This window comes from Tamandua tetradactyla, chromosome 8 (genome assembly GCF_023851605.1).
Source record: "Tamandua tetradactyla isolate mTamTet1 chromosome 8, mTamTet1.pri, whole genome shotgun sequence".
Taxonomy (NCBI): Eukaryota; Metazoa; Chordata; class Mammalia; order Pilosa; family Myrmecophagidae; genus Tamandua; species Tamandua tetradactyla.
Genome location: NC_135334.1, coordinates 61,825,386 through 61,849,450, shown reverse-complemented (window position 1 = coordinate 61,849,450; position 24,065 = coordinate 61,825,386). Strand labels below are relative to the sequence as shown.

The following is a 24,065-nucleotide window of genomic DNA, read 5'->3' as shown; positions in this document are numbered from 1 at the left end:
ATGAACTGACATCATTGTTACACATGAAATGTCTTCTGTCAACTGCAAGGGAGACTTCTGAAACAGGAATAATGTGATTAGCCCTTTGTTGTTGAGAGAAGGAAGTCATTTGCCAAATATGGCTTTTTCCACTATATTGCACTTATTCAAGGGGCATTTACAGTATACCTACAATATCATCATTTTACATGTTACCTGAGCAAAAAGTTTCATTTAGAGTTTAATATCTTAAACTTATTGGTGCTTTTTTCTGTACCTTTCCTTGGCTATGTATCTCCAGCTTTCAAGAGCTAAACACATACACACACAAGTTAAAACCACTTGTCCAAAGTCATAGAGGAACAGATGCAATCATCTCTGTGATAGAAGGAAAAGCTGGTTCCCAGACTTGGCCCTGTCTCCACATAACTGGGTGAGCTACAGTTGGTCTTATAGCTCACCTGTAAGCCAAGTAGGATGATGGTATATTCAGGTGTCTGATCAATTTTTTTAACTACTTCATTTGTGTTATAAAACATCATTCTTTCCCCTTGCTCAGCTACCTATTAAGACATTTTAAACTGTCCAAAAATAAAATCTATCTGGTAAAGTTTGGGTGGGAATATTCTTCCAGTTACTGAAAAATTTCTTTCTAGATTAAGCCAGACAGCAAAGAACTATCTATCTTCAGTACATTTCATTGGCTGATTATAGAATTGTTTTCTATACTTTGGTGTGACAATTTTTTTTTTTCTGGTATAAAAAAATCTAATTCTTTTTTTTTAAATTTATTTATTAATTAAAAAATTAAGAAACAAAATAAAACATCAACATACATAATCAGTAATTCACAATATCATCACTTACTTGCATATTCATCATTTCTTAGAACATTTGCATTAATTCAGAAAAAGAAATAAAAAGACAATAGAAAAAGAAATAAAATGAACACAGGAAAGAAAAAAAAAAGATTATACCTACCATACCCCTTACCCCTCGCTTTCATTGATCACTAGTATTTCAAACTAAATTTATTTTAGCATTTGTTCCCCCTATTATTTATTTTTATTCCATATGTTCTATTCCTTTGTTGACAAGGTAGATAAAAGGAGCATCAGACACATGGTGTGACAATTTTTATGTATATTAAAGGACCATGTAAGGATGAATATAATGAAATCAAGTGATATATGTAGAGAAATTGGAGGTCTCATTCATTACACATTTTCCCTTTATGAGGCTCTTCCAGGAAGTTCCTGTCTGGCCTTCTCCAGATTGAATGGTCTGTTTTAATCTTATGCACAGCGTGAATTTTTAAAACAACTTTGTTCTTCTCCTTGCAGTTGGCTCCTAGAAAGCTTAGAGCCAAATTTTCTCAGTCCCCATTTTCATAGAATGTACAAAATTCCATGGCAGCATTTTCTAATAGGTGTTTGAAAGAGTAATAGTTCTTCAAATGGTCCATGAATAAAAGAGTTTCAGAATCAAATATGTTTGGAAAATATTGTATTCCTATGATTCATAATGTATATGGCATATTAAGTCTGAGAGATTATGCAGTAAAGATAACCTGCTTAGCTTTGTTTTAATCATATTCAAACATTTTTGATCACGGAACTTCTTTTTTATGTAACACCTATAACATCTGGCCTTACTAGCATTCTAAGGAAACCACTTGATAAATGCTCCTTTATGGTTGGTGTTCTTAGATCCATTTTACATGCTTTATTCCTTTTAAATCTCTTCTGTTCCACTTATGCTGTGTTTCGTATGTCACTGGAAAGGCTTTCAGAACCAGGTGGGGTAAAAATAAATTAATAAATACATGAGCTATACAACCTTGGACAAGTAACTTTCACATTCCAGGCCCGAGTTTCTTACCATGTTAAACACAGGACGAGGGTGTAGCTAAGTGATCTCAAGATTGCTTTCCGGCACTGCTATTGTAAGCTTCAATCCTCATTCAATCTCATCCGCATTATTAAAGTAACAAACTCTATTGGACGCAGCACCTGCTTTGACTCACTGCATTGAAAAGTGGCTCCAAAGAAATCCATTCATTTGAATGGCTCTGTTTTTGGTCAGTGTTCTGTGTCTACCTAATATCAAGCCAGAGTTATATTCAACCCCTTTGAAAAACAGAGCCAGGCTTGGGGACTGGCAGAGAGAACCAGAGGTACACATAGTTAAAGGAAGGGTAAATGAGGAAATCCAAATTCTGGAGGTACTGAATACTAGGAGATTCCCTTTCCAAGATCCAGGAAAGCCTAGGACAGGAGGTGTATTTTTATGATCCTGTCCCTCCTGAACCACCTGAGAGTGCTGGACTTGGAAGTGGTACAGCCCCAGAGGACTGAGGACACCATTCTGGGAAGTCATAATGGGCCTTATGCAAATAAAGAAGAGAAAGCTGGTCTTCAAGGAGAGAATGAAGCAGTCATCAGAACAGAAGACTTAGGTAGGGCTCCCATACTCAAATGTGGATAGATAGTACAACAGGAGTGAGGTGAATTGAAGGGGCATGCACTGCCTGAAGGATTCAAGTTCAGAATTCTTTAAACTACGTGGTTCTCCAAGTGTGATCCCTCAGTCACCTGGGAACTTGTTAGAAATACAACTTCCCAGCCTCTACCATAAGACATATCAGAAACTCTCTGGTGGGAATCAGCAATCAGTGTTTAACAAGCTCATTAGGGTAAATTTGAAATGCACTTTAAATGCTGGTAGCGAAATTCTAAACTCTGAGAACCAAATCTACTCCACAGGCTGACTCTGTTGAAAGTGAGAAAAGTAGAAAGTAAAAGTTGTGACTTTTAATGATTTTCCAGATAGTTTCCAATCACTCATGCTTAGTTATCTGAGATCTGGAGCTATTCCTGCATGCTTTTAATAAATTCCCTCTTTTGCTTAAGCTGATTTGGTGGTGTTTTGTTGCTTGAAACCAAACATTGATTAACATATTCCAGTAAAATGAAAAGAAAGCTGGTTGGAAAGATCCAGATTCAAGCCCTGACTCTGCCAAAAATGAGATGTGAGGCCTTAGACAAGTTACTTTTTTCTGGGCCACAATCCCAAAATCTACAAAACGATAGAGCTCGACTGGATGCCTTCATATTCTAATATGCTATCCCAGACATCGGCTTCTCAGTATAACCTCCAAAGGAAGATCCCTAAGTTTTAGTTCTACCCATTGATTTCAGGCAGTTAAAATAACAACAACAACAAAAATGCTGAATGTGAGAATGATGGAGGGAGGAGGGCTGGGGACACAAATGAAATCAGAAGGAAATATAGACGATAAAGACTGAGATGGTATAATCTAGGAATGCCTACAGTGTACAATGATAGTGACTAAATATACAATTTAAAAAATGTTTTCGCATGAGGAAGAACAAAGGAATGTCAACATTGCAGGGTGTTGAAAATAGATGGTAATTCGTTTTTTAAAACTTTAACTTATGTGTGAGACTAAAGCAAAAAATGTTTATTTGGTACAAAATTATATTTTGACTAGTGCATTTCCTAATATAACTTACCTGGACAGTTTAATTGAATACCATAAGTACATGGAACCTTGAGTAGGGCATGAGATTTTGTAGGTTTGTCCAGAGTACGCCCCAATAAATCTCAGAGTGATTTGAATAGTGAATTAAAAAGTACTTGCAAAGTCCCCTTGGAGGAATGGCGAGAAAGGGGGAAAATTCAACTTCCCCAGGTGGAGAATTCCTGATATTCTCACAAGCAGTTGGGACAACCAAAGCAATAGGCTGAGCCCTCAATCTTGGGGTTTGTTCATATGAAACTTACCCCCACAAAGGATAGGCTAACCCTACTTAAAATTAGGCCTAAGAGTCACCCCCAGAGAACCTCTTTTGTTGCTCAGATGTGGCCTCTCTCTCTCAGCCAAATGGCAAGCAAACTCACTGCCCTCTCCCTCTCTGTTGGACATAACTCCCAGGGATGTAAACCTCCCTAGCAACATGGGACAGAAATCCTAGAATGAGCTGGAACTCAGCATCAAGGGATTAAGAAAACCTCCTTGACCAAAAGGGGGAAGAGAGAAATAAGAGAAAATAAACTGTCAATGGCTGAGAGATTTCAAACAGAGTTGAGAGATTATCCTTACACAATATATAGATATCACCTTTTTAGTTAAGGTATATTGGAGAGGCTGGACAGAAGAGCCTGAGAATGTAGAGTTGTGTTCCAGTAGCCACATTTCTCGAAGATGATTGTATAATGATAGCTTTTGCAGTGTGACTGTGTGATTGTGAAAACCTTGTGTTTGATGCTCCTTTTATCTATGGTATGGACAGATGAGTACAACATATGGATTAAAAATAAATACTAGGGGGAACAAATGTTAAAATAAATTTGGTAGATTGAAATGCTAGTGATCAATGAAAGGGAGTGATAAGGGGTATAGAAAAAAATAGGGGAAACAAAGGCTAAAATATATTGGGTAGATGGAAATACTAGCAGTCACTGAGAGGGAGAGGTAAGGGTATGGTATGTATGCGGTTTTTTTCTTTTTTCTTTTTCTGAATTGATGCAAATGTTCTAAGAAATTATCACAGTGACGATAGTGAGTTTTTGATTATATACCAAGAATGGAATGATCATATGGTAAGAATGTTCATGTTTGTATGTTATGCTTTAAAAAATTTTTAAATAATAAATAATAAATAAATTAAATTAAATTAAATTAAAAATATCCCAACTTTCTATGCCTCTTTACCTGTCAAATAATTACCTGCCAATTAGAGGATACTTTAAAAAAACAAGGCTTATTTGATGTTCCAATTCTTTTCCTATTTAAAATTAAATTTTAATGTATTACAATTAAGCTAACTTTAGTTAGGGCTGTTGTCTGTCATGAAATATACATAGAAATACATATACATATATTTAAGGACTAAATTATGTTTGCAAAGAGTTTTCTTTTTTCACAAAAGTGCAACTTAGCTAAACAAACAATAATAAATGAAATGACAAAGCATTTTCAAGATTTTAAACAAGTAAGGAGGTATTGAGGAAAAATCCTAAAATAAATCGTAAGAACACCCTTTATTAAGCTGATAAACCTTGCACTACATAACTTTAGTTAACAAAGAATAAAACTTTGTTTTGACGCTTAAATTCCCAGCACAGCAAACTGTTCTCTGGTGTTAAAATGAAAATAGTAGCCAAAATGCCTTTATGGACAACTCATAACAATGAGACCTAGTCTTCTGAAATAATACAATGATTTTCCTGTATCTCCCAGATGCCAGGAAAAGTAAGGGAAATATTTCAGACTCCCATCCAAGAATGAACTCCATATTCACACTTAAAAAAATAAGTGCTTTAAAAATTATCAAGCTCAAAATGCAGGTTTTAAAAAACAGATGATGTTCCCAAAGCAGGGAGAAAGAAAATTACTGAGAGAAAAATTTTAAAAGGGGGAAAAAATCTTTCCACAGAGTAGAAACTATGAGTCTCTCTGTGCCCCTGAAAGGTTTTGATCCAACCCTATTTGTTATCCTAGAAAAGGATTCTGAAGAAAGGTTTCAGTGTAAGAACTGCTTGAAAGAAACCAGACTCTTGGAAATAGGAATGACTCAGCCATTTATTAATGTCAAATATGCTGCCTGCATGAATTAGTCAGCTTGTCTTTTTGGAAGCCATAAAGAAAAGTTCTTGTGCACCTGCCTCTTAGTGTCCTGACACTTCTGGCTTTAATGACTGCAGCAACAACCACCAAAATATATATATATATATATATTTAAAGCTGAACATAACCACATGCTAATTTCTGAGTAGCTGATTCATCAATTTGTAAAGGCTTCTTACTGAAATGTCACCAAGGAGCACTGAATGTAAAAGCTTGCTCTAGAGGTAAAGTAAATGGCAAAACGGGGTCATTTTCTTAAACTGGCAAAATTTCACCAAAGTACCACAAAACTGACTTTAGAAACAAAGAGAAATGGAGCATTAAAAGGCCAGATTTCTCACTGGCAATACCAGAGTGGCCAATATCCCAGAACTAGGAAAACCTGCCAAGTGGAAAAGAGAAAATTAAAGAACTTTCCAAAACAGTCAAGCCCACTATACAGAGCATTCCCAACAGCTGGAGTGAGCTTTAAGAAGCAAGACACAGGTATAAGGTCCAGCCTTATTCTTTATTTATAGCACAGTTCAAAGTCAATAAATCAAATACAAAAGAAATGGTTCCTATTTCCTGGACTGGCATGGGACATGCTTCCTACCAGCTGCAATGACATCACTTTTGTCTATCGTCTACTTTTCGTTTTTTGGGAAGTGATAAATGGGCCAAAGAGACTTCAACTTCAAAACCAAGGAGAAATCCCTGTTTGCAGAGACAAAGGAAGTGACATTTGCTTTTATGAAAGGCAGTCAGGAATTCTACTTCATTATTAGGGCCCCTGATGATGTGTGAGAGCTGTCATGAAGAGATTCTTCCTGAAGGTGGTATAAAGAGGGCTAGGACCCGGGAAATCAAACTCGTGGGAAGGCTGCTCTCACCACCCTTTCTTCCATCTGAACCTTCCCCCCAGCATACCTAATGATAAAAGAGGGAAAATAATTATGTAGAGAAAACCATAGTGAATGACAATGTGGGTGGAATGAATATAAAAGAAGAAACTGCAAATGATCAAAAGTTGCTCAGTACTGCTTTTTCCGTCTGGCATAGAACTCTCTGATCCACTGTTTCATGTGTTTAACTTCCAAGGAGCGAGCTAACAGCACAGATTGGGGATCTAAGGCATTGTTGGCTCGCAGATCTAAATGATGAGCACCCTGTGGAATGTTGATGGCAATCAAAGTGTCCGTGATGTCCTTGGTTACTCCACCTCCTGACCAGGGATCTAGTTCACCATTGCTACACGTGAGGAAAAGAAAAACAAAAAAGGTTGTTAGTTACTCAAGAGTTACACTCAGATAAGAGAGGAGAAAACGATTATATGCAGGACACCTAAAATTATAAGCATGCCATAAGAATGGTGCTTCGTGCTGCAGTTTTACAATATTTCCTCATCCAGGTGCAAAAAGACAAAACTAGAGAATGCTGAAGGCAGTGCCTCATGAATCAACCTAGACTATTGGTACTTAGAAGATACAAGCCTGAATTCCAATACTGGCTTCATCAGTTAAGTTACATGATCAAAGTTAATTTACCTGACTCAGCTTTCTTGTCTGTAATATAGAGATAAAAAAGGCCTACTTCATAAGATTGTTTGAAGCATTAAACCAGACGGTATATGTGGAAGTATTTAATAAGCACAAGTGGCAAGCACACAGGAAACCCTCAATGCTGCTTTCCTTCTCTCCTAGGTCCCAACCCACATTTTAAAATGTTAACTCTCTCTTAGCTTTTTGAAAAAAACTGCATTAAAAATTTTTTTGTACATTACTTCCCCCTTTGGTACAGAACTTTGCGAAATAAAAAGGGACAATTGAAAAAAGGCACTCTGGATCTTTAATCAGATAATTTGGGCATTACTACAAGATCTTCATTTTATATTAGTTTTAAAGTTAAGGAAATGTTTCTAAGTTGTTATTAGTCTTGGCTGGTTCGCACAAACATTTCACAATGATGACAACAGGGCCAGCCATTGAAATAGCCTGTTTAGTTTAGCTAAGCAAAAACTAATACAACCATAGAAAGCATTCCTAATATTATTTTAATAGCTTTATTTAGATATAATTCACCTACCAGAATATTCACTATTAAAATGTATTCGATGGAAAGTTGTACAACCATCAGGCCAATCAATTTTAGCACATTTTTATCACCCCAAAAAGAAAACACATACTTATCAGCAATCACTTCCCTTTCCCACCCTCTCATCCCTCAGGCAACCACTAATCTACTTTCTATTTCTATAGATTTGCCTATTCTGGACAGTTCATATAAATGGAATTATACAATATGCAGTGTTATGTGTTTGATTTCTTTCACTTAGCTTAATATTTTCAAGTTCATCAATGTGGTGGCATTATATCATATATATCAGTACTTCATTCCTTTATATGGCTGAATAATATTCCATTATATGGCTATGCCACATTTTATTTATCCATTTATCTATTACAGGTGTTTGGGTTGTTTCCTCTATGGCTATTATGAATAGTGCTTCTATGAACATTCATGTACAAGTTTTTGCATGGATGTATGCTTTCATTTATCTTGGGTATATATCTAGGGGTAGAATTGCAGGGTCATATGATAACTTAGTATTTTAATGAACTGCCAGACTGTCTTCCAAAGCAGCTGAACCATTTTATATTTCCACTAGCAATGCGTGAAGATTCTAATTTTACCATATCTTCGCCAACACTTATTATAATCTGCCTTCTTGATAAAATCATCCCAGTGGCTGTGGAATGGCATCTCATCATAGTTTTGATTTGCATTTCACTAATGATGTTGAACATCTTTTCATGTGCTTATGGCTATTTGAAATGAATGTCTTCTTTGGAGAAATGTCTGTTCAAGATCTTTGTCCATTTTTTAACTGGGTTATTTATCTTTTTATTATTGAATAGTAAGAGTTCATTGTATGTTCTGAACATAAATCCTTTATCAAATATATGACCTGCAATATTTTCTACCATTCTGTAACTTTTTAATTTTTTGATGATAATATCTACAGCACAAAAGTTTTAATTTTGATGTAACCCAATTTACCTTGTTTTAATTTTGTCCTTTGTGTTTTTGGTGTCATATCTAAGAAACCATTGTCTAACCAGGATCATGAAGATTCACTCATATGTTTTCTTCTAAGAGTTTTATAATTTTAGCTCCTATATTTAGGTCTATGATACATTTTGAGTTACTCATCTTTATGTTATGAGGTAGGGATTCAAATTCATTCTTTTGCATGTGGGTGTCCAATTTTTTCCCCACCAAATTATCTTGGAATCCTTGTTGAAAATCAATTAGCCATAAATAAAAGAGTTTATTTCTAGACTCTCACTTCTATTCCATTGATCTATATGTCTATCCTTATACCAGTACCACATTATCTTGATTACTATTACTCTGTAGTAAGTTTGAAATTGGGAAGTGTGAATCCTCCAAATTTATTCTTCATTTTCAAGATTGTTTTGGCTATTCCGGGCCCCTTACATTTCCTTATGAATTTTAAGATCAGTTGGATAAATTTTGCAAAAAAGAAAAAAAATAAAGTTAGTTGAGATCTTGATAGGGATTGCACTGAATCTGTAGATCAATTTGAGGAGTATTGTCATCTTAACTATATTGTTTTCCAATACATGAACATGGGATGTTTTTCCATTTATTTAGATTTTCTAAAATTTTTTTAACATGTTTTGTAGTTTTCAGTGTTCACATCTTATAAATTTTGTTCAATTTATTCCTAAGAATTTTATTCTTTTTGATGCTATTGTAAATGGAATAATTTCCTACTATTATAACTCCACACATGAATAGACTGGTTTAGAGTTTACAGACCCATTCACATTTGATGGTTATAACAAACCTGCTGGGTAGGTTTAATTACAATCTTTTTATAGACAAGATAACTAATGCTCAGAGAGGTTAAAATGCCCAAATAATTCAGCTAGAAATGGCAAATTTGAGATTCAAACTTGGGTCTTCCAATTCTAGTTCAATTCTCAATCTTACACCACACTGCATGTCAGTCATTTCATGACTGTTGTTGGAAGTCAAAAGCACAAAACCTCTTGACATGCATATTACAGAGTAAGAAGAGTACAAGCTTTAGGATCATATGCACTGTGTTCCAGTCCCAGTTTCATCTTTTAACTATCCAACCTCATGGAAGCACAGATGACTCAGAATAAAAGGATTGAAATTCTTGGATTTAAGTACCTGGCCCATGGCAGGCATTAGATCCCTTTCCCCTTATAAGGCATCTCTTGGGCACATATCTATGTATATGCCACTTGAAAGGGCTTAAAAGGCATTTTTATATGTGTCTGACAGTTATTCAATGCTCCCTCCTTCACAGAAATATTGTGGGGCCCAAGTTAAATAATATATGTGGAAGTAAGTCACAAACTATAAAATACTATGAAAATGTATGGGTATTGTAATTATCATATCCTGTAAGCATTAAAAGTGTTAATACCTATGGAAGGTAAATCAATCATGAAAATGGATATGAGAGCACTTCATGAAAAAATTTAGTCAAAAAATCAATGTTTCTAAGTAAACATAAATTACATGAGAAAATTAACATTTAGGTTCATTAAGTATATGTATGTTTGAAACATAATTTTAAATTCCTTGTTTCATTATCACCAGTCTTACAAAAAAATATCAATTCAATTGCAAATTAACATCATTGAAAAAAATTCATTCCAAAAAAAAGCACTGTTTTGGTTTTGTTAAAAACAAAAAGGAAAATTTCCATTAAAAATAGGGGCCTTAGTTTTCAACTAGATACATTTTTAAAGTAAACTACACATGGGGTTGGATTCTCTTAAGTGAATAGCCCTTATCATTATTCTGATTTGACAAGCCCAATACTGATAGTAAACTCTTCATTATTTGCAAAACAAAAAAGCCATCCCAACAGCCACATAATAAGCAAACTGCATTTGATTTAAAAGGTCACCTGAATCAACCTAGTGGCTTAGCAACAGTGTTTGGAGTTGCTGAGAGACCTAAGATGCACATCGACTTGAATTCTTGGTCCTGGACATGTGAAAGTTAAACTAGTGATTGGGAAATCTACAAAAAAAAAACAAAAAACAACAACAAAAAAACACTTGCTTTCACAAGAGACTATAGGTGCTGGGGTAAAATTCCCAACAAATCTCAAGTAATTTCTGGCAACAATTAACTCACCTGAGGAATGATGTTAAACTAACCAGTTCTTCAAGGACTCCCTTTTGGAGTTATATTTAAATGCCTGAGAAAGACCATTGGTAAGATAATTCTTTAGGTTGGGGGGGAAATAAATTCTTTCCAAAAAACCATTGTGGAATTAAAAAAATAATTTGCTGAAATGGAACTATCAAAGCTACTACTTATTAAGCCCTCATTCATTCAACAAATGTTTACTGAGCACCTACTATGTACCAGGCACTCTTTGTGGAATTTAGCAGTAAACAAAGCAGACAAAATTCCTGACGTCGTGGTGTTTACTTTCCATGACAATGTATTTGCTCCTTGAAATAACCTGAGGATAGGTAGTGATTATTATTTCTAACTTTATTATATAAGTTAGCAACTTGCCCAAAGCTGCACAGCTAATTCAGTGAAGCACAGCGGCACCACACTATACCTGACTCCAAAGCCCAAGCTCATAACCAGTTTTTCTCCAATCCAACCAGTAGAGATTGGACTTTAACCAGAAAAGAGTCATGCTTGAGTTTGTGTGAAGCAACCTAAAGAGAGAAGACTGAATCTAAAGATAACTTTCTACATGGTTCCCTGGACATTCCCTTACTCATCAACCAGAGACATTCTATAGCTGGTAGCCTCTAAGTATGCAAAACAGAGACACCAGGACTGTTCCTTTACTTTAGGAATATACTGTTTTCAGAAAAGGAGAATTTAGAAGATTTCAGTAATTTTTTTTTTTTTTTACATTGGATTCTTCACATGTAGCAACATGTAGAAAAATATTTCTTTTTAAAAGTGGACTCACAGGTGGTGTGACGGTGGTTCAGTGAATTCTCACCTGCTATGCTGGAGACCCGGGTTCAATTCCCGGTGCCTGCCCACGTTAAAAAAAAAAAAAAGAAAAACGGACTTGCCACTGCAGGAAGATAAAAAAGCATCTTTACCCAGTCCTACTTTTAAACTTTCACATGCCTCTGATGCCTTCTTGAGCTTTGTATTTTCTTTCCCATCCTCATGTCCTAATCAGCATATACATTTATGTGCCAGTTACTGTAGCAGGTGCTAAAGACACAGAGATTGATTATGACAAAGTCCCCACAACTGAGAAGTTTGCAATCTTATGGGGAAAACAGACACACAATCAGATAATTTCCACAGAATGATAGATGGTATCCACAGGGGATAAGAGGAGGCATGGCAAGGGGGGGTGGGGGTGGGGTGGGAGACCTAACTTCTCTAGAGGAGACAGGGAGGGGCTCCTGAAAAAGGCTTTGATCTTAAAAGATGAGTTGGTTAGGAGAAAAAAAGGGTAAAGAGAGAAAAAAAAGGCAGTCAGGATGAATATATAGTTTCCTGTAGTTGGAACATCAAATATAAGGTATACAGTATATTTCCATTTATTCATTTGACAAATATTTATTGACCATAGAGATGTGCCAAATTTGGGCAACATGCTTTACTGGGTTAGTTCTTTTAAACATCACAATAACTCTATAGGGTGACTAGTAATATTACTCTCATTTGACAGAAGATAAAACTGAAAATCAAAGAGATTAAGTAATTTTATTGACAATAGCTCATGCACCTTTGCATAGCTGTTAGAAAGTCCTTTCTTACAACTGGGCTAAAACAGTCCTCCCCATGGTTTCTACCAAATGGCTTCAGATCTATTCTCCAAACTTTTCCCACAAAATCTGTCCCCTCCTCCACTGATGAGGAAGATGATGACAGTTATCGGTCTGACAGTCTGAGGAAAACCATAGAGGACAAATGGTCAATGAAATTTCATCTGTACAAGCTCAATCCAATTTTTAAAAAAGGACCATGCATTTGACTACAGTTCATACATTAGGTCTTCATACAAGGATTTAAAGACTCAGCTTAACAATTCAACTGGAACCCTAGCTTCACAGAGTCAAAGCAAATGTCAATGCTAGAAAGCACTGTGCATAAATACCATGGGAAGAAAAGCTTCCAAAGGAAAAGAAGAAATTGACAAAGTACTTCATTCTGAGGGAAGAAAGGTGAGCTTGGAAACCTAAAAGCTTGTACTTAAGCTTTTCTCAGTTCTATCAATGCTTTCAAATTTTTCTGATTTAAAATACCTTAATTTGGCACAGTTTCCTAAAATACCTTAAATAAATTTATTCACTCACTCTTTACTTCATAAGGCTGAATTGAAGAGTATAGTTTTGAAGAAGCATATTGGGATCAAGGAACACAATTTAAGGAAAATTAAACAAGAAGAATCTCTAAGTTCTCCATCAAGGTGCCTTATCTTTTATTTAAGGGTAGGTTCGCTGCTGAGTTAGAAAACAGCATAATAAGAGAGGCTCAATAAGAGACTAGTAAGAGAGGTTCTTTTGCAAAATAGTCCAGTGTCAGACTAAACCCAGAGATTGATCCTCCACTCAAATTAGAGTTCCTCTCTCCTAAAGGTTATTGGCCATGTCCCAAAGTCTACAATTGGCTTTGTTTAAAAGAGCTTGTAAAAGAATGACATTTATGATTTAAATAATAGCTCTAGGTTAAGAGGTATGTATGAGTATCTCTCTGGTATTTCCATATAGATTTGGAGAAATTTTTTTGATCAACTGGCTGCTATCTCAATAGCTAATAACCTAGTATCTAAGCGAAAACATAGAAACATTGAAGTAACAATTAGATACAGATGAAGTCTACTCAATTAATTCTGGAATGAACCAATATGAAATATTTTAATTCTTAAGAAGCACTGTAAACATAGTAGAATAAATATGGGTTTTGCAGTCAGATAGGACAAGGGTGAAATCTGGCTTTATCACTCAATAACTAAAACAAAGCTGGATAAGCTCTGGTAGGTTACTCAACAGAGTGACTTCCAATTTCCTCCTCAATATAAATGGGACTATTACATCTATTTCACTGGTTGTTGTGGAGATTCCATTAAGTAATTTATGTATCTAGAGTGTAGATTATCTGGAACCAAACAGAATAGGCACTTCAAAAAGTGTCTGCTAAATAAACACTGAAAAGATTTTATCATTACTAATAATAGTAACAATAATAAGACAAATTGTTAACAACAGATCAGATGATGCTTCATTTTGTGCTGGAGATTTTGTTTTAATTTTCTAATTTTGTTTTGTTTTTTGTTTTTAAACACCTTGGTAAAAGAGTATAAAATCATATTTTTGGGCAGGCCATGGTGGCTCAGCAGGCAGAGTTCTTGCCTGCCATGCGAGAGAACCGGGTTCAATTCCTGCCCATGAAAAAAAAAAGGAAAATCATTTCAATGAGTAGTAAATTATGATGCTATTGCTATTGCATTCTATACCATTTTATTGTCCAGCATTTTCTTGTTCTATTTTCTGTTATTCTACAAATGTCTCTATCAATCAAAGTTCCTCTTTGGACCAGCAAAAACTCACCTGAAAATGATATTCTTGTGTGAACTGATGTTTTTGCCTCCATATAGAGTAGTGATCCAGGAGGGTCTCGGTTTCACACCCCACTGTTTAATGCATTCACGAGACAATTCCTCCAAGTTCCATGAATGAGGTTCAAACATGTCATCAACACCATTGGTACAAAAGGGCATGATTATTTCTGTGCAGGACTGAAAAATCAAACCAACAGGGGATTCAATGAGAAAACGAGGCACAGAGATGTTAGATAAATTATCAAAGGGCACATACTGAGTAAGTAGCAAAGTCAGGGTTTGAACCAGGTAGTCTGGCTTCAGAGCTCCTGCTCTACTGCAGGCAACCTCTCACTATTCATAGAAACACTTGGCTGAGAAATAATAGATGTTAGAACTGTACATTTACTTGTAAACTGCTTTATTTCACATCTATTATCATATTTAACCTTCAAAACAACTCTGCAAGGAAAACATTATCATTATTATTAGTGTTATTACACAGATGAAGGAATGGAGGCTTAGAGAGAGTCAAGTTCAACTTTCTGCCTTTTGGGTGTTCATAAAATGCTTCCTTTATAATATTTATCAAGATCTACAGTAATATTAGTTTATTTACCTATCCTTCTCAACAGGCAGTATTTGAAGGTGAGATCATGTCTTTCTTATCTTTGTATATTTGAGAACCTGACACATGGTAAGCACTCAGTAAATATTTAGTGATGATTACATACATGAACAAATGATGAATGAATGAATAAATAAGGAATCTTGTCCAGGGTCTCAAGTGTAACATGACAGAGCCTAGATTTGGACACAGCTTAAGTGACAAAATCTTGTGTACTCTGTTACAGCACAACTGTATCAGTGAAAAGTAAGTTCCACTTGGGGAAATTATACATTTTTACCTGATAGCTCCAACCCTGGGATCCCAGACTGCTAGTTGCCGTCTCTGATATATTCAGACATTTTGCCTGGCCCGAATAATTATAATATATATTCAGGGCTTCGAAAATATTCTGTACCAGGTGTTGATCAGATATATTGGGATTTTGCAAATGCTGGCACACTACCTGTCATTTTTGAGAGAGAAAAAGAAGAGTTAGAGTATGAGTTTGATGCGATCACAAAAAGTTCTGTAAGCATCTAACTGCATTACTTGACAATTTCTATCTCTTGAGAATAAGCCTCTTCATAAATGAATAAATCTCTTAAAGGACTCCCCATGCTACATGAATAAAGCAAAGTCGTTTTCATGATATGCCAAGTCATCCCCACTCAGCACTCTAGCTTCATTTCCTATAGTCTCTACTCCAGTCTAGCAAACTCATTCTCCACCACACCAAGCTCCATCCTTCCTTTTTGTTTCTGCTCACCCTGAATGTCCTTTTCACACCCTCCTACTCTACTAATGCCAGGCAAACACCAAATTGTCTTCCATGAGTTGTACTCAACCCAAGAATCACCTCTGTTCTGAGTCCTTCTTTATCTATGTCTCCAAGATGGAAAGCCCCAACCATTCCCTTCTTTGTCCACTATACCATGGGCCTATTCTATCAGTAATGCTATACTGTACTCATTTGATTCCAGAATATCTCCCTCAGCATTTAGCAAGGTACTGGCAATTAAATGCTTACTGAATGAACGGCTACATAATTTTATGAAAATGTTAAATGTATTGATTTTTTTTATGGAAAAACTACAACAAGCTCAAATGTCTGTGATATGATTAAAAGCTTATCAGCTCCTAAATATTCCAACCACCACCTTATAATCAGTTATTGAAATTTCAAAACTAAATGTCACAGGCAATACTCTAGGGGAGGGAGTGAAGATAAGGACTGACTGGAAAGAGGTATGGGGCGCTTTATGGAATTTGGACATATTCCATACCTTGATAAAAGTTTGAGCTACACAACAGAGGATAAATCTAGGATTTGAGCTTTCCACTATAATTAAATTTGCCTCAAAAATAAAAAGGAGAAATATAAACAAATACTAAACTCTAGTCAATGATTTTAAAGTTGAAGTTGTTAGGAAGAAATATACTGATATTTGAAATGCAAAAATAACAAAAAAGATGGACTGAGGGATGGACGGAGGGATTGACAGGTGGATATATATGAGATAAATCAAATATAGAAAAATATTAATTATACAAGTTTAGGTAGTGGGTATATATGGCTGTTCACTGCCTAATTCTGTCTAATTTTCAGTATGTTTGAAAATATTCATTATAAAATGAGGGAAATATCACAGGCAATGGAATCATAGCCGAATAATAATAATAATATTAACAACAATAATAGCTACTTATTATTGAGCCCTGGGTTTACAGAGGATACGTTTAGGATTTGAGCTTTCCACTATATTGAAATTTGCTATTAGGTCATTTGATCCTCAAACAATCCTAGTAGTTATATTATCATCAATCACTTTACATGAAGAAATGAGACAATTAAATCACTCTATTCAAGATCACAAGTTAGTAATTGGTAGATCACAGATTCAAACCTAGGCATCTCCGGCTATGAACTATATATCATATCCATTATGCTACACAAGTGCCACCTTGTAAAACTGCAGATAACCCCATGCAAGGGTAAGACATTGAGCTGCCTTCCTCTATTAACACCCTAACAGAAATTCAGTGATCAAGTCCTTTCTGATTTCACATTGAAAAGATATATATACCACATGCTGGTTCTGACAAAAAAGAGACCAGTCCAAAGAAGAAGGAGTCTACTGGATTCAGAGCAGAGATTCTGGGCATCAGGAATAACAAAATCTGGGTTAGGGACGTGCTCCCAGTCAAGAAAGGAGGGCACTGAGAAAGTTGGTGAGCAGCCAGGAACAGAACTTGTCTGTCATTACAAGTTCTGCCTAGGACCAACTTCCAGCAAGAAGGGAAATTTGAAAAGAAAGAAAATGAGCATAGGGTAATTTCAGTAACATTTCTTAAATGTATTCTGCACAATATTTCTATGGAATATTAATTGCTTCTTTGTTGAAAAGAGTTTCATAGTTAAATAATTTTAGGAAATGCTGTGTTAACAAATGTAAACAGTTTTCTTGACTGCAGGATTTCTCAGAGCCTTTAGCACGCTCAACTGCAATGTAAATTTCCAAAAAGGAGATAAGTATATGCCATTTCCCAGCATGTTTTAGGAAATATTGAATATGGGAAAAGTCTAAAATTATGATGTTCAAATAACTGTGTGTACCTTTTAAAAGAAGCCAGGAGGGCATAAGAACAAGACCAGGTATACCAAAGTTTAGAATGTACATGAAGAAACAGAACTGAGCCAAACTGAGAGCTTTGTAGACTTATCATGCCTGAGGCAATAAGAAGTACAAGTTGAAGAAACATTAAAAGACAAAATAATGTTTTACTATTCTGATTATAAGTGGCAAGTCAAAAGCTACCTAATAAACAAAGCACTTTTAACAGGAATTATCCCCAAGAAATATACCAATCAGAAATATTCAAGAAATAAGGAGATCAAATAAAGAACCAATCACAGAATTTATTAAACTATATATTGCAATGGCTGATCAGTATTCTTTCCTGAATCTGGTCAGCTCTTTCAAAATGCAGTACAAAACCGCAGAGTAGGGACATGGAATGCTGAGAAGAGCATTATGTTCAAGCACAGCATGGTAGATGAGGCAGGATGACAAAGCAAGCTGCACAGTGTGGGGGAGGAGTGCTGACATGCAACACTGAAATGGTCTAAAACTCTGAAAATGAACAGTAGCAAGTAAGTGTGACTCACTTGCTGGCATCAAATCTCCTCTCAGAGCTAGAACACTGGGCCTCTGTCAGGCAAAGAAAAAGAGTCCCCATGAATAGCCATCTCTGCAAACAGCAGTTACTGTCACTATTTAAAAGACACAAGCATGGCTGGGGACCGGCACCGACTGATAATACTTTGGTTTCGGCGGCAGCGCCAGCTACACAGAGAGAATACTACGGCCAGAAACTTGGGCTCTGCTGATAGAAACACCATGTCCACATTAAGTACAAACTAGGCCCAATGTTCTCTATGGGTCAGACTACTGTTGGAGTACAGGGTCCAATTTCAAGCACCACACGTTAAGAAGGACATTGACCAAACTGAGAAAATCCAGAGGGGAGAATCATGATGGGGCGTTGAGGAATTGATAAAGCAATCTAGAATTGGTCATTTGGATCATTTTCAGTTACAAATAAGGATACAATAAGTATCTTTGGGACTAAATTTTATTTTATTTTACATATCCTTATTTTCTTGAGATAAATTTTTAAAAGAATTACTGATTCAAAGGAAACGATGACTTAAATTTTTTTTTTTTGCAAAAATCTACCATGCAGATTTTGTTGTTTTAGGTGGCTCTAAAGTTCCTTTCTAACTAAAAAATTCTGTAATTCTAAGCATCATCTCCAGCATAAAAAGCACAATCTCTACAAACTCAATACACTTCCTTAACAATTTGAGCAGCAAAGAGTGAATGCAGTTACAAAAAAATACTGAAGTAATATTAGCAAGATCTCAGTATTATACCCATACTTATTCAAAAGGTGTATAAATTCAAAGGGAGATATTCACATATTTTTATCAAAGACCTATAGGCTGCATAATATATGTATGTAAATATTAAATTGAACCATATGAAATTTCCTCACTTATAGATCAAAATTCAGTGAAATATTGGCAGTTTGGTTTGTCCTCCTATAATACTTCTAGCTTAACCTTCTCAAATTGCAGATTTTACCCAGTTGATGAGGTAAAATCAACACTTGGCCTGGTGGTTGTTTATTTAAGGGCTGGGATCTAATCAGGAAACAGAATCCATGCCAGTACATCCAAATATTCAACCCTGTTAACTTTTAACTCCTATATCATATTTGCTATCTATTTTTCAACACAAGGCATATCATTCCTACAAAAGCCATAAGAGCATTGAATGGGAGTAGTTGAGGCTGAGGCTGCTAGTATAACTATTGGATGTACCTTGAGGCCAGGTGCTTTCCCTAAAGAACCCAGAAAGCAATATATAATGACGACACCCATTTCACAGGAAAATATAAGCTCAGAGGGTTGGCCACAGATTCAGTTAAAATCTATGAATATAGATTCTGAACTCAGACTTCATCTATCACAAGGTCCTGGTAAAGCAATCTGACTCCCCCATATAACTGTTATAACGATAGCGAGTATCAGTTGAGTCCTTACTATACACCAAGTCCTATTAAATCCTCATAAGCATTCCAAGTGCAACTATCCCCATTTTGCAGCTAACTAAAGCACACAGAGTTTAAAAAATTTGCCCAAAACCACAAAGCCAGGAAGTTGAAGAGCTGAGATTCAAATGCAGACTGACTCTGGAACTTGCATTTGTAAGCACTATACCACACACATTTGTAAGCACTATACCACACACAAACAATTTAGCAAATTATGGTATAAGAACTGTAGTCTCATGTTTAATTTTTTAAACAAATGCATTTTGATTCTTGGATTGTCTTTATATGTTTCTAGGTTTATTGTTTTAGGTAAAAACTTTGACAGAAGGAATTCTGTAACAATACAAAATCATAAAACTTTTTTTTATGAAATAGTACAAGGAAAATTATAAAACGTAAAGTAATATGAGGCTCAAGAATCAACAACTGAAATGAACAGACTTAATTCACTTCCTATTTCCTTGAACAAAAATGAACATTCAGGAAAAAATGTTGTGAATATTAGAAGTTCATTTTAATAACTCTGGTTTTAAAGAGTGGAGAAATAGTGGGGTAATGAGAATGTTCCAACTTTAGTATCAAATTTTTAGAGCCTGCCCTTTGACCCAAAGTACACCAGAGAAAACAAAGATAATGATTTGTTTAAAAGCTTTAAGTGTCTCTACCTCTGAGGATAAGCATTTGAATAACAGAAAGAAAAAGAAGGTGGCAAAAAAAAAAATTTTTTTTTCAGAGAAAGGAAAGAAGATAGGTTAAAAAAAAAAAAAGACCAATCTTCTCTCAGAGAGTATGGTCCATCCACATTAGAGAAAGGATTAAGCAGACACATTCAGCTTTTCTAACAGATTCTCTTTCTCTAAGGTTTCAATACCCGTCTCACACTCACTCAGATAATCACATTAGTTTTGTCATTAAAAGCTCCCTTTTCACAGAATGCACCTAAACCGCTTAAACCACCCAGAGAGGTCGCATACATTATCAAACACCAAGGCAAACGGAAGAGATTTACCATCTTATGTCTAACTATTTCACTGTATCTATCTGTATGCTCAGAAGCCTCAGTTAAAAGATTCAGTGGGTTATCAGCTAAAAAATGATGCCAAAATAAACAAACCACACAGTATTCTTTAAAGCTACTCTTTCAGAAGAGATCTTATATTGAAAGAATTTTATGCTGATAGAACAGTCAAAAGACTAGAAGTTTCTCTATTTCCCTTTTCTCTTCTTCTTTGTATTCTATCAGCCAAGTCCATGATTATTTCTGCATGAATGTTGCAGCTTTTATTAACAGTAAACAAAAGCAAATGGAGTCTGCAGGAGAAAATTCAAGGACAAACTTAAAATAGCGATACTTGAGCTGACATGGAGATGGCATTTAGTTGCTGCCTATGGATCCTTCAGAACTGGAACAAGATCCAGACAGAACTGGAATTCACCTGCCTTTTTTTGTAACTCAAATGTTACATATTATCTCACTCTCCTAAGCCTGAGCTACAGACTCAGAAAAGGACCAGTTTGTCAGCCCTTTAAAAAGGAGGAAGTGTATCAGAGGGAGGAGGAGTCCTAGTTAAATGGAACTATCCAAGTGAAAGAGCAGTCCCCAACTGGGTAGTGTTTCAGGGATTAGTGGGTTGGGAGAACAGAGAGGGGGTCAAGAAAGGAGAAACAGAATGAACGGTGAAAGAAAGTGATCCAAAGCTAAACTTTTGGAAGGGAGACATAAAATGGAAAAACTTTGAAATTCAGATGGATAACTGTAGGATGAAATTGGTAATACTGTAGACAGAGGCAATGGACGTACTTAAGCAAGAGGCAAAAGTGAAAACTTTCAGTAGGATGCAGTCAGGAGAAAGAATCATAAGAATTTTATAAGCCATCAAGATTCCCTTATATATCAAGAGAAAGGATAAAGTCAATAAGAAATAACAAAAGAATGACATGAACTTGTCCTAAATAAAAAAAATAAAATAAAAGATGATTACAGGGCAAAGACACTGAGTGATCTTACCTTGAAAATAAACGTTTAAAGTATATATGTGTATATAAATACACACATACAAAAGATTAAATAAGAATTATGCTAATTCAAAAACAGTTAATGAAATATCTGACTCCACTGGTTTGGACTGATCATTCAGAAGAGAGAAAGGATAAAATATTTATTTTCATTTAAGACACAACAGCAATATATCTTAAGAGGTGCATTAAAGAATTAGGGGAAGAAACTAAAGTTAGACTTTATTTTTCCAAATTATGAAAAACCAACTAACATTAAAAAACTGTATTACTTTGGCTCTTTTTCTAGTATGAGGGAACAATCCACAATTCAAATCTGGCCCACTATTTGTTTTCATAAATAAAGTACAACTGGATCACAGTGATGCTCGTTTATGCACTGTCTATGGTTGCTTTTGCACTATAGCTGCAGAGCTGAACAACTGCAAAAGAAACCATACAGGGCAGGCCACAGTGGCTCAGCAGGAAGAGTCCTTTGCCTGCCATGCCAGAGACCTGGGTTCAATTCCTGGTGCCTGCCCATGTTAAAAAAAAAAAAAAGAAAAAGAGAGAGACCATATAGCCTACAAAGCCTAAAATATTTTCTATCTAGTCTTTTACAGGAAAAATTTGTAAACCCCTGTTTTAAGTAATAAGGAAATTCCCCATATAGTTTCATCATCTGACAACTCATTTGTTTCCTCAAACGGGAATAAAGATTCAAATATAATTCTCACTTTATACAGAGTTAAATTTGATGGATGTCACACTGTGAGTGGTGATCCAACTAAACCTTAAATTCTCCTAATCCAGTGCAATGTGGTAGAACTACACAGGCTCTGGACAATGGCAGACCATTGTAAATTCAAATTATATATATATATATATACCACCTCTTAGGTGAGCATTAATTTATTCTCCCTAAAACTGGGATTATAGCTTTTCTCCCCCACATTAATAGTGTGATGATTAAATGAGATAGCATATATAAAAGTGCTTTGTAAATGGTAAAATAACATGGAAGGATAAGGCATTATTAATACATGGACATTTAAAGAAGTTAATTGGGCTTGGATTTAGTTTCTTCCTATTATTTTTGATTCAGATTTTCTTAATAAGAGAGAGAACTTCTCTTTTTAAAAACTTTGTATTGTCAAAATTCAATTTAAGATAATGAAAAGTCAATCCACAGACTGGGAGAAAATAGTTGCAAAACACATATCTGACTAAGAACTTGTATCTTAGATTCGCAAAGAACTCTTATAACTCAATAATAAGAGAACAAACAACATGATTTCAAATGGGCAAACAGCTGAACAGACACCTGACCAAAGAATATATACAGTTGTTAAATAAGCATATGAAAAGAAGTCCCACATCATATATCTTTAAAAGAATTGCAAATTAAAGCAATAAGGAGACACTTCCGGAGAAGATGGCGGCTTAGTGAGACGCGGGTCTTAGTTCCTCCTCCAGAAAAGCAACTAAAGAAACAGAAACAATACGAAATAGCTCCCGGAGTCACGACAGAGACCAAAAAGACAGCGTACCCCATTCTGGAACAGCTGAATGGGCAGGGAGAATCTGCTGCGGTGAGAAACCCGAGGGGCGCACGTTTTCCCGGCCGGGGCGGCTGGCGACTGGGGTCCCCTCCACGCACGTGGCTCCCCGGTCTGACTGGGAACGTTGGATAGCGGGGCCCTCCCGTCACGCTTGGTGTTTCGGGCCAGCTGGGCAATTAGGACCGGCACTCTCCCAAGCCGCGGCGGCCAGCGACCCCCGCCTCCACGTGCGGTTTCCGGGGCCGACTGCTGTGCAGACAGACGAGCGCCACGAGCGCCACCTACTGGGCAGGAAAAGAAAAACGGAGCCCAGAGATTTCACAGAAAAACCTTTCAACCAGCTGGGTCCCACACCCAGGGAAATCTGATCAAATGCCCAGACACCAGCAGAAAATAATGGATGACGCTCGGAAAATTGAAGATATGGCCCAGTCAAAGGAACAAACCAATAGTTCAAATGAGATACAGGAGCTGAGACAACTAATGCTGAATATACGAACAGAAATGGAAAAACTCTTCAAAAACCAAATCAATAAATTGAGGGAGGACATGAAGAAGACATGGGCTGAACAAAAAGAAGAAATAGAAAATCTGAAAAAACAAATCACAGAACTTATGGGAGTGAAGGACAAAGAAGAAAAAATGGAAAAAACAATGGATACCTACAATGGTAGATCTAAAGAGACAGAAGCTACAATTAGTGAACTGGAGGATGGAACATCTGAATTCCAAAAAGAAACAGAAACTATAGGGAAAAGAATGGAAAAACTTGAGCAGGGGATCAGGGAACTGAATGACAATATGAAGAGCACAAATATACGTGTTGTGGGTGTCCGAGAAGGAGAAGAGAAGGGAAAAGGAGGAGAAAAACTAATGGAAGAAATTATCACTGAAAATTTCCCAACTCTTATGAAAGACCTAAATTTGCAGATCCAAGAAGTGCAGCGCACCCCAAAGAGATTAGACACAAACAGGCATTCTCCAAGACACTTACTAGTTAGAATGTCAGAGGTCAAAGAGAAAGAGAGGATCTTGAAAGCAGCAAGAGAAAAACAATCTGTC

General features: G+C 36.0%; 1 protein-coding gene across 5 annotated transcripts in view; it reads right to left on the bottom strand.

Moving 5' to 3' along the window:
• Nucleotides 1–6,121: 6,121 nt before the first annotated feature.
• Nucleotides 6,122–24,065, bottom strand: part of PRCP (prolylcarboxypeptidase) — a 100,795-nt gene continuing 82,851 nt past the window's right edge. For all 5 annotated transcript variants that reach the window (XM_077113438.1, XM_077113439.1, XM_077113440.1 and 2 more), the window contains 3 exons: nucleotides 15,128–15,292; nucleotides 14,230–14,417; nucleotides 6,122–6,862 (listed from right to left, as the gene is read on the bottom strand). In XM_077113438.1, coding sequence (XP_076969553.1) covers nucleotides 6,646–6,862; nucleotides 14,230–14,417; nucleotides 15,128–15,292 — 570 coding nt within the window. In that variant the 3' untranslated portion in view covers nucleotides 6,122–6,645. The remainder of the gene's footprint in view (nucleotides 6,863–14,229; nucleotides 14,418–15,127; nucleotides 15,293–24,065) is intronic.